Genomic DNA, 16,668 nt, shown 5'->3' with positions numbered 1-16,668 from the left:
GAACACCACATCAAATTCCCCAGACATGTCTACAGTGTTATTTGCTTTCTCAGAATGAGCTGCGCACTTAAGGAATTTGGCAAGTGTTCGAGGTGCCACTACAAAGCCGGAGATCAAATCCTCAACTTTTATTTTGAGATTCTCCTCCTGCCTCCTTTTAAGCCATTTCTTAAGTCTCAGAATGAAAATAAAACAAAAAAAAAAACCCCCACCAACAACATTGTATATTAAGATACAAAAGGTAAGCATTTTTTCCCCTTTTCTGTATAAAATACAAAGTTTGGACAGTACACTTTTATTCCACATGTGTATAAATATAACCCAAAGAATATGATTTCAGTATTCCTACCAAAATATTACATTTTTTTGTACAAAAGTTTACAAAAAGTTTCTATATATTTACAACCCAATACTGAGAAGAGTTCCTGATTCAATAATGCAAAATATAAGGGTAGTGCATTTTTACTGTAACGATACAAAGAAGATATATAACGGTATAAAAAACTGCAGGGTCTGCCTTCGTTTTCAATTCATTAAAAAAAAACACCCCAGTGTTTCCCTGTTTTGATCACGAAGGTGCCATCAATGGGTAACTTTTCTTGCACGTGCCATTCTGAAATAAATGGAAAGAGGCACAAGCCCGTGGGCAGTTTCATAACTCTGATTAATTTCAGAAGCAGATGCTCAGAATCGGTGTCTAGCATCTTTGAGCTGCTATGGGCCCCCAACAGGAGTGTTAATAGCCCCCCCCCAAAAAAAGGTGGCTGGGGCTATGAGCTGCTCATCATTTTGATCACCCACAATGCCCCCAGTAGGGAGCATTGTCGATAATAAATATGGTGGGCGGCTCACTGGCGCAGCATCCCAACTGTCTTTTGTTGGATATAGTCTCAAACTATTGTCACAGTCATGGCTTCCCTCCAAAGGACCATGGGAAATTTAGTCTGCTAAGAGTGCTGGGAATTGTGTCTCTAGGAGGGGTGTCCCAATAACTCTAAGCACCCTGCAGTTCCTTCCTAGGATTCTCTGGGGGGGGAGAAACAAATTGGTTCCCTCCCCCTTTCTCTCTCAAAATAAGAGCACTGGAATTTTGTGCGTGTGTGTGTGTTTGTAAAGAGACACCGGGATTCCCTTATGCAGAGGACAGTCATTGGAAAATTTGGATTACCCTTAAAGAACAGCCCCACACCTCAGCCCTGATTGGCTGGATAAAGTGGGGAGATGTGAGGAAATGGCTCATGGTCTAGGACTGTGAGAGGGGATGCTTTTTGGAGGTGAAAGTTAATGTAGCCAGGTGTGTTTGTGTTGGGATGGAGAGGCTGAATATTACGCTTTCCCCTGGAGCTAATTAGTTTAAATCTTAGGCTCAAGTTCTCTAATCCTCAGTCAATTTGGTACTCCGTATTCATTCTGCTCTATAAGGAAGAGACTGGGCAGGCACAGCAAAGTCACTTGGTAGACTTGGATGGAGGCACTAATATTTCAATAATCTGGCACAGGGAGCTGCCTCATTCCAAGGCCACATCTGCACTATAAATCTATGGTGCCACTTTAGCACCAGAGAATCCTGGGAAATGCGGTTTCTTAAGGGTCTAGAGCTGCAATTTCCAGAGTTCCCAGGGAAGAAGGGTTGGTTGTTAAACCAATAGCTCTGTAGCTCTGGGAGGGGAACAGGGGGTCTCCTAACATCTCCCTGAGGCCCTTAAAAAAACAAAAACTTTTTATTTATACTTTTCAAGTTTATACATTTCACTAATTTTACAATCATTTTGACATTTCAAAGCTTGATTTTCTTCCCCCTCTTTCTGCGGTTCCTTATATTCAATAAACCATTTCCATTCTTTAATATATAAAAATTTGTTATCTTGATTTCTTAATTCTTCCGGTAAGTTTCGCCATGGCGAATCTCACAGAACCATTAACAAATTACACTTCCCAGGATTCCTGAGGGCAGGGGAAAGCCATGACCGTTAAAGTGGTATCATAGCACATACTGTGAATATCAGACCCCTTATTTGCCTACCTCAGTACAGTCATACCTTGGAAGTCGAACGGAATCCGTTCCGAAAGTCCGTTTGACTTTCAAAATATTCGGAAACCAAATTGTGGCTTCTGATTGGCTGCAGGAAGCTGCCAATCCTGCAGCTAATTAGAAGCTGCGGAAGCCCCGTCAGACTTTCGGCTTCCAAAAATAGTTCGCAAACCAGAACAGTCACTTCCGGGTTTGCAACGTTCGGGAGCCAAGCTGCTCGAAAACCAAGGTATTGCCTTTGTCTACACAGGCAATCTGTGGCCTTCCAGGGTTTCAGGCAGGTCATTCTGACCTTACCTGGTGGTGGAAGGAATAAAAGCTGTGACCCTCTCTATAAAAAGTATGCACTTGACCAATGCACTTTCCCGATTTTTCACAACTGCTCCTGATAAATTAACTCAACAGTTTCAGGCTGGACGTTTTCTGGGATATACCTTTTCTTCTCTGTTCAAAATTTGTGGTTATGTGTCCGCATGCCCAAGTGAACAGCTATGCAAGCTACACAAGAGTAGGACAAGCAACCAACGTCTCCTCCTGTGCTCTTGCTTAGCTTTCTAGGTACGAAGATGGGCCTACACATTTTGAACAGGCGCAGACACCTCTCTGATTCCGCTCCTCATTCCCGACTACGAGGAGCCCCTTGAACCATCGGGAGAGCAAAGTTTGGTTTTCCTGAAAACACTCCAAAGACACGTTCCCTCTGAAAAACTTTGCGGAGTGCAATCCTGGCTTTCGGGCCTTAAAAAACCAAACACCACTGCCACCCGCTCCGTGAGTTTGCAACCGCCTGCTGCTCTGCCTCAGGAGTGGCCACCTAGGATTTCATCAAGGTTGATGTCCTTCATCCAGTCATCGTTACCCGGCTCTGTTTTTAACAAAGAATCGATGAAGTCCGGGTCGCTGTTGAGGGCCGGCCCCATGCTGTCGCCTTGCTGGTTCAGAAAGTCAAATGCCAGGTCGCTGGTGTGGTCGGTTCCCTGGTAGGCCCTGGCAGAAGCCTGGCTACTACTAGATGGGAAATGGTTTGACGGCAAGGAGTTTGGCGCTGCCATGCTAACCCCGGGTGGATTTAAGTGTGGCACTGTCTGAGCCCGTACCTGGCCAGGCCTTGCCCCCAGGGATTTTGGCGCCCCAGACGCTTGCCCATTTAGAGTTTGGTTCATTTGGCTCGTGGGCGTTCTTATCTGTGGGGCGGCCAGCTGGTTAGGAGCAGGCCCCATGGCGCGCTGGGGAAACTGCTGGTGGGCAGATGTGTGCTGCAGCGGTTGGTTTGTATAGGGGCTGCCCGCGGGGAAAGGGGACCCCACGGCCTTGCGTGTTTCCTGCTGCTTCGCTCCTGTTTCTTGTGAGGCCCAGGTTGGAGTTGCCGAATTTGAGCTGACCATGACGTTCGGAGGCCTTGGTGCAGAAGAAGTCCCTTGGTTCAAGCTGAGTTTGCCTTGCTGAGAGCTGATCCCGGGCCCGCCGTCATACGCCAACAGGCTGTTATTACTGCCTTGCCCCGGCGGCCCTTGCCGAGATGCTGCGGAATTGCTTTGCTGGTTGGAGATCATTTGGTTCGGGTTCCTGTGCTGCGACACTTGGATCGCGCCTGATGCAGCCACGCTGTATGCGCTGGGTTGGCTGCAAGGAATGTTCCCGTAGCAGACCAGGTGGCGTGTCGTCGGGAGAGAAGGCATTCTGGCTCCGTGAGTGGTGGTCAAAAGACCGGATGCCTGTGGTGAGAGGCTGGGAGTTGAAATCGAGTTGGAAAAGCAGAGGTTGGAGCTGACGCTCACGGCTGGCGATCCACCTGGGAAAAGGGTGGCGGGAGGAGAAAGAAAAATATCTTATCGATCATGTAGTTCTAGGTTCTGAACAGGACCCATGAACCAGAGCATCCATGGGAAACCCTCCCACCAGAATCCCATCACAACCCTACCGGAGGAAAAGGAGCACGACTCTCTGGACATTTCTCTTAGCCCTGCCAGGTCCTTAGAACACAAGAGAATTATGTGTTGGTCCCTAAGCATCATCATCATCATATCTATACCCCGCCCATCTGGCTGGGTTTCCCCAGCCACTCTGGGCGGCTCCCAACAGAATATTAAAAACACAATAAAGCATCAGACATTAAAAACTTCCCTAAACAGGGCTGTCTTCTGATGTCTTCTAAAAGTCAGATACAGTAGTTGTTTATTTCCTTGACATCTGATGGGAGGGCATTCCACAGGGCAGGCGCCACTACCAAGAAGGCCCTCTGCCTGGTTCCTTGTAACCTCAATTCTTGCAGTGAGGGAACCGCCAGAAGGCCCTCGGAGATGGACCTCAGTGTCTGGGCTGAACGATAGGGGTGGAGATGCTCCTTCAGGTATACTGGGCCGAGGCCATTTAGGGCTTTAAAGGTCAGCACCAACACTTTGAATTGTGCTCAGAAACACACTGGGAGCCAATGAAGATCCTTTAGAACCAGTGTTATATGGTCCTGGTGGCCACTCCCAGTCACCAGTCTAGCTGCCGCATTCTGGATTAGTTGTAGTTTCTGAGTCACCTTCAAAGGTAGCCCCATGTAGAGTGGCTTGCAGCAGTCCAAGTGGGAGATAACCAGAGCATGCACCACTCTGGCGAGACAGTCTACAGGCAGGTAGGGTCTCAGCCTGAGTACCAGATGGAGCCATAGCTGCCAAGTTATCCCTTTTTTTAAGGGATTTTCCCTTATGCTGAATAGGCTTCCTCGTGAGAAAAGGGAAAACTTGGCAGCTATGGATGGAGCTGGTAGACAGCAGCCCTGGACACAGAACTGACAGTCCCAGTAGGAAATGAGAGCACTCTTCTGCTGCTGGGTTGGGACCCACTACCAGGTCGTGGCCTGATCTAAGGGGGGCTGCAACTGCAGCACCACCACCATACAAATATATGGTAAAAGGGTTAGAAATGGGCCTGCAATATCAGAATGTAGTAAGAGCCTGCTGGATCAGGTCAATGTCCCATCTAGTCCAGCGTCCTGTTCTCACTGTGCCCGACTGTATGCCTGTGGGAAGCTCACACTCAGGACCTGAGCACAAGAGCCCTCTCCCCTCCTGCAGTTTCCAGGGGCCGAGGTCCCTTCAGGCCCCCAATAAAATATTTGAGGGGGACGGCCTCCCCAAAGCTGATGGGCATTGCCCTTCAAATGGCATGTGTGTACTGCATCACGTGATCAAGCATGGTGGGGCTTACCTGGTCCCTCCCCAATATTTTATTCAAGTTGGCACCCTTGGTTTAACTTGTATCTGAGCTGAATCCCTCAAAGTTCAGCTTCGGTGGATGTCCAGTGAGGGGCAGTGACTGGCCCAAGGTCACCCAGTGAGCTTCATGGCTCGGGTGGGGACTTGAACCCTGGTCTCCAAACTTCTAGCCTGGCACCCTAACCACTACACCATTCTGGCTAGAATCGGCTCCTCCGTCATTGGAATAAAACAACCTTCCAGACCTAGCTGCCCGTGACAGTCCATTGCAAGCAAAAGATACCAAAGTGTTTTGGAGTCTCTTGAAGACTAGCAAAGCTGGAACATGTTGACTCGCATGCCCTATATTATTTGGGTAGAGACATGAGTTGCCTAAAAGGGCACCGCGGTTGGGACACTGGTTTTCTATCTCACTCCAAAGACAAAGTTTCCTTTTTCCCCTCTGAACTGCTTGCTATTTTTAGCACGCACCCCCCCCCTTTTTTTTGGCCACACTGATTTAGACCAGATGGGAAGAAATTTCATTCCAATTAGCGTCGAGCAGAAAACATAACCAGACCTTCGATACCAAGAGGAGTGAGTCAGTGATACTGGGGGATGTGCCGGTTTTTTAATTCACGCCCAGGAATGACAATCGACATGAGGGGTGAGGCATACAGCCCCTCGGGCCCCCACTCCGAGATAGGGGTGGCAGAGGATTTAGTTCAGTCTGCATTTCCAAGTGCACTGACCTTATTCGCTACTCCCAGACTTACACACAGAGTGGAACACAGCTAACCATCCAATTGCATGCGCCTGTTGATTTTGCAATACGGTTTCAGTTAAAATAAAAATGCACATATGCATATTTGGGTGGAAAAGGCATACAAAACCAAAGCGTGGAGGCCGGGTGTGTGTGTGAGGTGGGGTGGAGCCAGTGCAAACATTCCTGGACATTTTTATAAGGTCTGAGTAGGGTTTACCAGTCCTAGCCTCCAGACAAGCACCCTTAGTTTGCAAACAGATGTCTGTCACACGCCCCCTTCGTAACTGGGGCAGAGAAACTTCTTCCGCCTGAGGGTTGCATGCCCTTCTCAGGCCCAAATGCCAGTGGTGGGTGGAGCGAGAGGCAAAAGCGAGCCGAGCGATGGATGCAAATTTTGCCTTTGCATGGTAGCTTAATTTCTACACATGCATGCACATCCCTCTCTATCCTCCAGCTAGACCATTAAGAGGCGGGGGATACTTCCAGCCTAGGAACCCCTTTTAAATTTCCCCAACACCACCTCCACTTTCAGGGGTGGTGTGTTTCTCAATACACGCCACCCTGGAAACCGCAGGAGGGGAGAGTGCTGCACCACTCAAGTGCTGCTTGTGGACTTCTTGCGGGAATCTGGTTGGCTACCGTGAGAGCAGAATGCTGGACTAGACGGGTCATTTGGCCTGACCCCAGAGACGGGGGGGACGGGTCGCAAACTGTCGGTAGGGCAGAGGGCTACATTTCCTATACAATGGAACCTTGGAAGCCAAACTCAAATGTTTCGGCTCACGAACGATCAAATACCGGAAGTGATTGTTCCGCCTTTTGAATGATTTCCAGAAGTGTCTAGCGTGGCTTCCGATTTGCTGCAGGACACTCCTGAACAGACTCCTGGAACGGATTAAATTCGAAAACCAAGGTACGACTGCACTCAAAACCAGTCGAGTCATTGGCAGCTGTCCTCTTCGTTTACTGCTGCCTTCAAGCGTGTTTACCTGAATACGGATGTGTTTGCTGCATGTTGACCTGGTTCCTTCTTTGGTCTTTATAATCTGGCGGGGGCCTCGTCAAGTGCCGGTTCAGCTGATCCTGCGGAGTCATTTTCTCCTATGGGATTGGAAAGAAAAGAGAAGGTGAACCCATTCTCTCCGTTAGCCAAATGGAGAGCGATCTGAACGCGAACACAACTCGGAACGGCTTTTGTATTCGGGGGAGACTCCTGCGATGCCGGTTTCAAGGCCATGGCACAGAAGGAAGCATGGGGAGGTTTTGCAGGTGTGTCTGGCGTGCAGATTCTGCCGCCTTCCCACATGACATCAGGCGGGGTGTCAGGGAACTGGCTGGGTCAGCAAAGATAGGATGAGGGCTGTGTATAGAGAAGCTTTAAATGTTTGATTGTGCTTTTTATATTTTGCTGGAAGCCACACAGAGTGGCTGGGGCACCCCAGTCAGATGGGAGGCATTTAACTAATAAAAAATAGAATAATAATAATAATAATAATAATAATAATAATAATAATAATATAACTACTGCTACTACTATTGGCTGTATGCTTCAAATCTAGGGAAAATGCTAGGGAATAGAGACAAAACTACACGTGATTCTAAGGGCATAGTTAGCAACTACATCAGGGTTTTAAAGTTTTAATTATAAATGTAGTGGTCCTCCCTATTTTCATCAAGACATAGGGAGAGAGAGAGGTGGGGGAAAGGAAATTTTTAACCCTTCCACCCCCAGTCACAATTCTAATGAAAACTGCACCCCCAGTGCCATTATTAGCCTTAGAAAAACGCTCCCCTTGCTGCCAAACCTGGACAGAATAATAAACCTATACCCAGCAATTGTGTTCTAAACACTACACACAATTATTTCAGTAACCTTTGCAACAGGGATCATGGAGCTGTAGAGTTGGAAGGGACCCTTAGGGTCATCTAGTCCAACCCCCTGCAATGAAGGAAACTAAAGCATCCATGAGACATGGCCATCCAACCGCTGCTTAAAAACCTCCCACCTCCCAAGGGAGTCCGTTCCACTGTCTAACCCGAGGCTCTCCAAATGGTGTCGAGACTCCATCTCCCACCAGCCCCAGCCATCATGCCCAATGACAACAACAACTGGTTCCCTACCCATGCTTTACAACAACCTTACAAGGTAGACCGGGCTTATTATCCCCATATTGCTTGCAGATGGGGTACAAAAAAAGAGAGGGTGGCTTGCAGAAAGCCAGCTGAATCTGGGACTGTGGTCTTCTGGCTGCCAAGATCCATGCCTACTTTTGACATACTTGGCAAGGCTTCCCTGCTATAACTAACACCCCCCCCCCCCAAAAAAAAGGGAGAGGGGGGAGGTGAAGCCAGCAGCACGAATTGGCTAAAAACTAGTTTTTTGAATGCTTTCCCTCTCAGCAGATTGTCAAAAGGAGTTCTCTCTTCCTACAGAAGGAAGGGATTTTCGGCCCAGCTCTGCAGTCTGCGAGAGGCGTCCAGTAAGCAGAGAACGTGTCGCCCGAAGGTATGCAGGCACTGAGCATGGGTGGTCCCCGTGCGCTGCCAGCATCTGCTGAGGAAGGAAATGGAACTTGCTGCTGTGCGCCAGCAGTTTGGCTGCCCTGTAACCTGCTTTCCTTGTGGCTGAACGCACAGCCTTCCCAACCGCCCTGTGTCAGGCTGCTAACTTGCACTGAGGAATCACTGCAAGGTTGGAAAGGGGAGAAGGGACCAACGCTTGGCAAACAAACATAGGCTCCACATGCAAAAGGTGTGGCAGGTTTAATTCCTTTGCATCCCCAATTCAAAGGACCTCAAGGCAACTCCACAAGGCACCAGGAACCAAAGGTCATATGACAAAGTCAAAAGTTTTTGGGAATTAGTTGATAATGAGCTAAAAAAACTATTTAAGTATACGTTCCCAAAAAACCCCGAGACTTTTTCGTTAGGGCTGATGGGAAATGACATTTAAAAAGCAGACCAAAGACTGTTCATGTAAGCCACAGTGGCAGCGAGAGTATTAATAGCCCAGAGATGGAAAGTGCAGGAACTACCTACAATTGCGGAATGGCGAGTGAAGATGTTGGAATATATAGAGCTGGCAAATTTGACATGCAGAATTCGAGACCAGGAGGACACGAAATTCAGAGAAGAGTGGAGTAAATTTATGGACTATGCAAAGGAGAACTATAAGAATTTAAAGACTCTGGCGGGCATAAATGAGATCCTACAACATTGATTTAATACGGGTATAATCTTTGGTATTGAGTTAGCATTTAATTTTGGGAGATTGTAAAACGCGCGAGTAAAGTGAATTAAGGTATCTACTTAAGGGAGGAGGGAAGTCAAAGCTTGATAGAGCCAAGTAATGTACAAATGTATCTGTTGATGTAAAAAAATCTGAGAAAAACAATAAAAATTCATTGATTAAAAAAGAAAAGAAAATACTTTCTATGTACACAGCGACAGGCGCACGGATACTACTAGCCCAGAGATGGAAAGAAGACAAAGTCCCTACCAGGGAAGAATGGCAAACTAAGCTGTTGTATTATGTCAAAATGGCAAAACTGGCCGGAAAGCTCAGGAACCAAGAAGACCAAAACTTCAATAAAGAATGGGAAAAGTTCATAATTTACTTGAGAGACCACTGTAAGCAGATGAAAAAATTAGCAGGACTGCAATAACACTTGTAATGTAGACGATATCAAGGATAAAATGGAGAGAAATAAAATTTGGATGATGAAATAATATGCAGTTGAAAAGGTTTATAATAGGACCCATGGAGGGGGATGTGGGAAGTCAAGAGATTCAGAGAAAACTCCAAATATGGATATGTATTTTGTATTGTTATAACTCTATACTTGTAAAATCAAATAAAAATTATTTCAAACATAGGAATAAAAATACAAGACACCAGGAAGTGTAGAGAGGGCAAAGCGGCGGTCTGTCTCAGCGTATGACAGTTTGCATTGCACATAAAGTTTAATCTAAACAGCTCACCCCAATCTCCACACTCACTGGCTGTGGTTTTGCACTACTCTAAATCCACGGGAGGGTCTGTTGTGCGAATTGTTCCCGTGTACAATTAGTGCAGGGAATCTTTTTGCACTTTAACAGTCTGGATTGGGACGCTAGCATAGGGCACGGGGGTGGGCCTTCAGCCCTCTGCAACCCACTGTGTTCCTGATCAAGAAATGGCACCCCACGCTTGCAATCTGCATTGGGGAAAAAGCTCCCGTTGGAAAAAAAGCTCCCGTGGAAAACAAAAGCTCCCATTTCCTCCTGTGGGAGCTTCCCTCACCCTCCAAATACAAGCAGAGCAGGTGAAATGGGCAGACTAAGAATGACCCAGTCGCTGTTTTCGCAATACCAGCTTCTGAATTCTACACGGCACCGATTTACATAGAAAATAGAAAAGGGAATCTGAAAATTTACCGCTTCAGTTAGTATCTTTTGTTGTTGTTGCTGCTGCTGGTGCTGCAGAAGGAGTTGTTGTTTCAGCTGCTGATTCAGCAGAGCCTGCTGAGGTGAGTTCATGTAGCTGCTCGCAGCATTTGGATTCGTGCAAGCGTTTGACGTTGGATTGGGGCCTGCGCTTTGGCCCAGCACGGAGTGTTGATCCTGCAAAAGAAAGAAGAAAAAAAGAGGAAGATAAAGACTTGCAAAGATGCACATAGGCAAAAATGGAAAACCAGTGCTTCCCCAGGCTTTTGGAGGCTGATTAAAATTATATAGCAATGGCTACATCAACAAAGATGTAGAAGCTGATCGTGAAGCTGAGGCTCCAATACTTTGGCCACCTCATGAGAAGAGAAGACTCCCTGGAAAAGACCCTGGTGTTGGGAAAGACGGAGGGCACTAGGAGAAGGGGACGACAGAGGACGAGATGGTTGGACAGTGTTCTCGAAGCTACGAACATGAGTTTGACCAAACTGCGGGAGGCAGTGCAAGACAGGAGTACCTGGCATGCTATGGTCCATGGGGTCACGAAGAGTCGGACACGACTAAACGACTAAACAACAACACATCAACAAAAACCATCAACACAGTCACAGCATGACCCACTTCTGAAACTTTCTTCTCTGTGGGGTGGAGAACTTTTTTGTCTATTTGCTATCCTTTCGCTCTCTCATTATTTGTCTCAAGCCAGTTCCCAATATTCCTCCCCGCTCACCCGATACCCCATTATACTCTAGCATGGCCCACAGACAGAGCTCAAAGCAGGGTTGTGCTTGATGGTCACCGGTACAAGGATCTGAAATTAAGGTGCAATGTGTATCTGTGCCCAGAGACTGTAATACACCCCAAAAGTACTAGAACTATAGAGTTGGAAGGGATTGTGTAAGTCACCTGGTCTTGCCTCCTGATCAATGCAGGATCTACTATGCAAGATGCAACTTTGGCTTCCCCAAAAGATCATCCCAGTGCTTCGATAGGCAACCTGCTTGTTGTTTGTGTTAATTAATTACCCGCCCTTCACCCTAGGGCAGGTAGCAACAATTAAAAGACAACAACATTATAAGCCATTTAAAAACCACAAAAAATTAAACCACAAAAATATATTCTCTTTCTCTCTCTCTCAAAAAAAAACTTTCTATCTCTGTCACACACTACCGTGACCAAGAAACAGAACCATGGACAGGGCTTGGCAGTTAACAAGGCAGCTCACCCTGGTCAAGGAACCTTTAGTTCTCAGTGGCTTCCATTCAATTCAATGGGACAAACTAAGGGTTGATTCACACTTCCTCGGATCCTGCTGATCCCCCCTGGAGAAAACTGCTCTTTTGCACTCAGTGGGAACAAATGGCAATTCAGGGTTTTTCCAGATTGACATTTGCTCCAATTTAGCACTAAAGAGTGGGTTTTTCCATGGGAAAGGAGCACGGCAGGGGGGAAACCGACAGACCTGTGCTTTATAGTCATGGGACAAGCAGAAGAGGGGATGAGCCCTAAAGTGGGGAAACTGATGGAATGGGACAAAACTGACCTCCTGGTCCAAGCAGTGACCGGCAATAGGCTCATTTTATCTCCATCTAATGGTGCCCCTGAATCAGATTTGAAAAGTCCAATTTCAAAGAGGAACCAGTACCACTGGGTACACAGCAGGGGTGAGAGCAATTAGTTACATAGACGTTTTAAAAAGTGGGTGACTGATCCAAGTTAATCTTAGGTTGCAAGATATTTTAAGGTTGCTGTTTGCTAAGGTCTTGTGCAAACTACCGTCCTCCTTAAAGTATTTTGAAAGGAAAATTATGGCTAAAGAGATTGGCTTTGCATTCCATTTCCAAGCTATGCTCTTCCTATTGTTGTCTTTTTATATCCTGTAATGGGATTCATGTGGTTTCACTTTGCAGACAGTGCAGATGTCCCCCCACTCATTGCTCTGAAGTTTATGGCAAAACTAAGGAATAAAAATTATTTCATTTCTCCAGAAACTACCACACTTTGCCTTTTTTCATATAAGCTGGGCAGCACACACACACACACACACAAGTCTCTGGCCCTGCTCCTCCATCGGGCTCAGATGCTCAGCTCATAACCACCAGAAGCCATATATTCAGTATTGTCGGTCTGACTTGCTGGAGCTCCCTCCTGGCTAAGATTGAACCAGCCCCCAACTCCCTGCTCAATTTTAGGTGTTTGACAAAGAACTTTCTATTCCAGTAGGCATTCAAGGTCCTTTTCTCTCTTTATGATAATGGATTTTATCCGTTGCATATGCTTTTTTGCAATTTTATATGTACACCGCTTAGAAACTTTGGTGATTAAGACATATATCGAAGGCTGTGAAATAGACGGCAGATAGATAATCGGGACCCCAGAGAGAGAGAGAGAGAGAGAGAGAGTTGCGCCCTTCCTTAAGCTCCAGATTTGCGCTTGCGATCACGTAGCAACAGCAACGGCAAAGCAGCCCTTCGTCACTAGCCTTGTCAAGCCTTGAAAGGCGGACAATGGTTGGCCGTGATGAATCATGAAGTGGTGTCTTGTTCGCTTCTGCACGTGCTCAGTGCAGCCTCCTGCCGGGGCAGTCTGACATATTTCCTGTCTGGGCTACAGGGTACCCATGCACGATCAAACAGTGCTGCATTTATTTTATTTTATAAAATGTCCACAATGCACAACGACACACACTTTTGAATTCCCGTGGGCCAACATTTCATCATTTTCTCTGGGTAAAAGTGTCTGAAAGCATGAATCATAGGAATACAGGAAGTACCAAGTCAGACCACTGGTCCATCTACCTCAGTATTTCCTACTCTGACTGGCAGCAGAGCCAGGGAGTCTCTCGTAGCCCTACTTGGAGGTGCCAGAGATTGAACTTGGGAGCTTCTGTATGCAATGCAGAGGCTCTGCCAGCGAGCTACCACCTGCCCCTAAATTGTAAAAGACAAAACATGTGCTTTGCTTAAGTGTCTTCTTCAATACACAGGCTTATAACTGGTGATCTGTTTTACTTTCTTACCAAACTGGGGTGCAGCGAGGACGGAGGGTTTTAACTACTTTGCCACCAAAAATCCCCCATCCCTGATGCTACTACTTTCTGAAAGACAGCAGGTGGAAATGGCAGCATCAAAGAGCAATTTCTGATTGGAAAATTAAAATCTCCCTCCTCAATGAACCACAGACCCTATCTCAGTTGCGGGGTACATGGCTGACTTTGAGATATAGAACTACAGTGGAACCTCAGTTCCGGAACGCCTCCGCTGTCGTACATTTCAGTTCTCGAACTCCAAAAACCTGGAAGTAAATGCTTCCTTTTTCGAACGTTTTTCGGAAGCCGAACGTGCTACGCAGCTTCTGCCGCGGGCAAGAAGCTCTTGCAACCGGATCGGGCTTCCGGGTTCAGCGCCAGCGTCGATCGGCGGGGCTTTGTCTCGTCTCCGAGACGGCCCGTCTCTGCTAGGAGTGGGGAGGGCAGCGAGAGCGACGCTGCGCCCCTTAGAACCTCGGGAAGGGCGTCCCGAGGGCAATTTGCTCGGCACAGACCCAATCCGGACTCCCCAACTCTTCGGCTAGCTCTAATAAGAGCTCCGGAGCGAGGAGGGTAGAAGTCGCGGGGGCCATTTTGAGCGGCAACGTTATTCTAGCAGGGAGAAGCTTCAAGCCGAAGGCGGAGAGCGCTGGATTCTTCCGAAAATAAAACGATTGGAAAAGACTGTAAGTAACCTCATGATTTGGATTATTATAAAACAATTTGGATCTGGGAGAGAGGGGAGAAAAGAGGAAGCCACCCCCCCCACGGCAACAAAAGAGACAGTAAATAGAAACCCGAAGCCATAAACAGAAGATTTACAATTCAAAGGATCCCTCAAAGGCATCAAAGAGAATCTCCCCTTTGATGCAGGGTGAAAAGGGGAGAGAGACTGCGGTTTATGACTGCCCTGCAATAAGAGGCACAGCCTAAGAAAAAAAACCTTTCCACTCGGGAGCCGGCAGCCCAGACAACCCAGTGAGTTGTCAGGTTTTATAAGTCAAATTTTACTTCACTTTGTATTTCTGGACTTTGTGGAATTTCTTTTTTGGCTTAAGTGTTTGTGAAATGTGAGTTCGAACTTTATTGTCAATAAGACTTGAAGAATGCAGCCAGCTTGTTAAAATGGAGTCGAAAAATAAACTGTGATCATATTCCACCCCACGTGACAAGTTTTGACCTTGGCAGGACTGAAATATGTCAACAAAAAAGTGTTCCCCTGAGTTCCAGCGGTCTGTTTTGACCTTAATGTGGGAAACAAGAATAGAGTTATGTCAAGAGGAGACACGACGGCAAGAGTTACAGGAAAAATTCCAGGAGGTGATGGCGGAATATGATTTTTTAGGAGATGAAGCTTTTGACGCTGAAAAAGATGAATGTGAGAATGACAATGATGGGGAAGGAAAAGAAGAAGATGAGGATTGTGATGATTCAACACAAAATGAAGCACACCACGAAAAAAATGATGACTTTACTCTACAAAAAGTTGGATGGAGTGCCCTGCTTTTGAGGGGGGCACGATTGGTATCATTGGAACTCCAGAACGCCCACAGGGAAGAAGGAAAAAATATGCAGAGAAGAGAAGAAATTCAGGGGTCCTGTATGGTGGCCTGGATGACAAAAGACTGTAAACAGGGGGTGGGGTGAAGGGAAAGTGATGTTGTGATTAAGGATGGATTAACAGGTTTATAACTGGTCTGCTGATTTTGGAATTTGCTGGATTGGGGGGGGAAGCCGGCAATCGGGGATGTAAGGTTAAATTGAGAATAGTTATAGTTTTAAAAGTGAATGGATTTTGGAAAATGTGAAAATATGGAGGCTTATAGAGGGAGAAAAAACAAAAAATTAGGCACGGGAAGAGAAAATGGGAGTTTGATTTCTCAGTGATTTGAATATTAGATGAAAATGTTAACAATTGATTTATAAGTTGTATAAGATGCAAAGGTGTATTTTTATAAAGTAAGAAACTGTTGCAGATGATAAAAAAGGGATGAAAACCGGGGAAGGGGGGGGGAGGGGAAGCCCACAAAATATGGTTTTACAACTATGAATGCAAGAAAATTTTTTTGTTTTGTATTGTTTTTTCTTTTTTTCTTTTTTCGCCCTTTCTTTTTTTTCCCCTTTTTTCCTATTTCTATTTTTCTCTTTTTTTTTTTTTTGGTATGACAATAGATGGTTGGATGGATGTCCTCCTGCGTACTGCCCTGGTTTGCTGGAGCTCCCTGGTGGCAGGGGGGGCTTTGGGGCCAGGGGAGGGGGGGGAGGACAGAAACCCAAGCATAAAATGGACCATCTCTGACTGTTCACATACATGGGATACTTCTGTGGCAGGGGAGGACCCATGTGGGTGGGTAGGAAGGAGGTGGAAAAGGGGTTTAAGTATGTACCTTTTTTTTTTTGCTTTTTTGTATTTTGTAAAATTAATAAAAAGTATGTTCAAAGAAGCTCTTGCAACCAATGGGAAGCCATGCCTCGGTTTTTGAACGTTTTGGAAGCCGAACGGGCTTCCGGAACAGATTTCGTTTGAGAACCGAGGTACCACGGTATGTATCTTTATCTATAAACACATACATTCTAGGGGCTGACACCCCTGCAAACTTTGTTTGCCAACCCCTCTCCAACCTCCACCACCCCACTCCCACCAAAGCCCCCTACCCTTAGTCCTTGCCTAAGCCTTTCCCCTCCCAAACCTCTGCAGCTCACCTGTGCCACTCCTTGCTCAACCTGTTATACCAGGCATCCCCCAAACTGCGGCCTCCAGATGTTTTGGCCTACAACTCCCATGATCCCTAGCTAACAGGACCAGTGGTCAGGGATGATGGGAATTGTAGTCCAAAACATCTGGAGGGCCGAAGTTTGGGGATGCCTGTGTTATACCACTGCAAGCCCAGATTCCTCATTGACTCGGCCCACCTGTGCTGCAGCACCACATCCCTTGCTTGACCTGCCCAGCCACTGCAAACCCAGCTTGCTCGCTGCCTCCACCTGCATTGCCACACTGCCCCTTTGGTCAGCTTTCACCCACTGCCACAATCTCAGCTCCCTTGCCATTCCTCTTGCTCGCCCATGGTATACCCCTGTTACGATTCTACGAGTCTATTGGTCACAGGCCTAATAACTTAGATCCTTTACCTTATACATTGAGTGTAACACAGTTGGATGCGACCCACAGATCAGCGTGGTATTTGCGTTTGCTGGTGATGCACAATTTAATCGTAAGGCATATAATGGA

The 16,668-nt window shown here is 46.7% G+C and overlaps 1 protein-coding gene across 1 annotated transcript in view; it reads right to left on the bottom strand.

Moving 5' to 3' along the window:
* Window positions 1-279: 279 nt before the first annotated feature.
* The window catches only part of MAML2 (mastermind like transcriptional coactivator 2), a 145,013-nt gene continuing 128,624 nt past the window's right edge, over window positions 280-16,668 (bottom strand). The window contains exons 3-5 of the mRNA XM_035116594.3: window positions 10,400-10,585; window positions 6,973-7,084; window positions 280-3,824 (exon numbers count right to left, since the gene is read on the bottom strand). Coding sequence (XP_034972485.3) covers window positions 2,833-3,824; window positions 6,973-7,084; window positions 10,400-10,585 — 1,290 coding nt within the window. The 3' untranslated portion in view covers window positions 280-2,832. The remainder of the gene's footprint in view (window positions 3,825-6,972; window positions 7,085-10,399; window positions 10,586-16,668) is intronic.

This window comes from Zootoca vivipara, chromosome 4 (genome assembly GCF_965207765.1).
Source record: "Zootoca vivipara chromosome 4, rZooViv2.hap1.1, whole genome shotgun sequence".
NCBI lineage: Eukaryota > Metazoa > Chordata > Lepidosauria > Squamata > Lacertidae > Zootoca > Zootoca vivipara.
The sequence above is the reverse complement of the archived record's forward strand: the minus strand, read 5'-3'. Positions and strand labels throughout refer to the sequence as shown.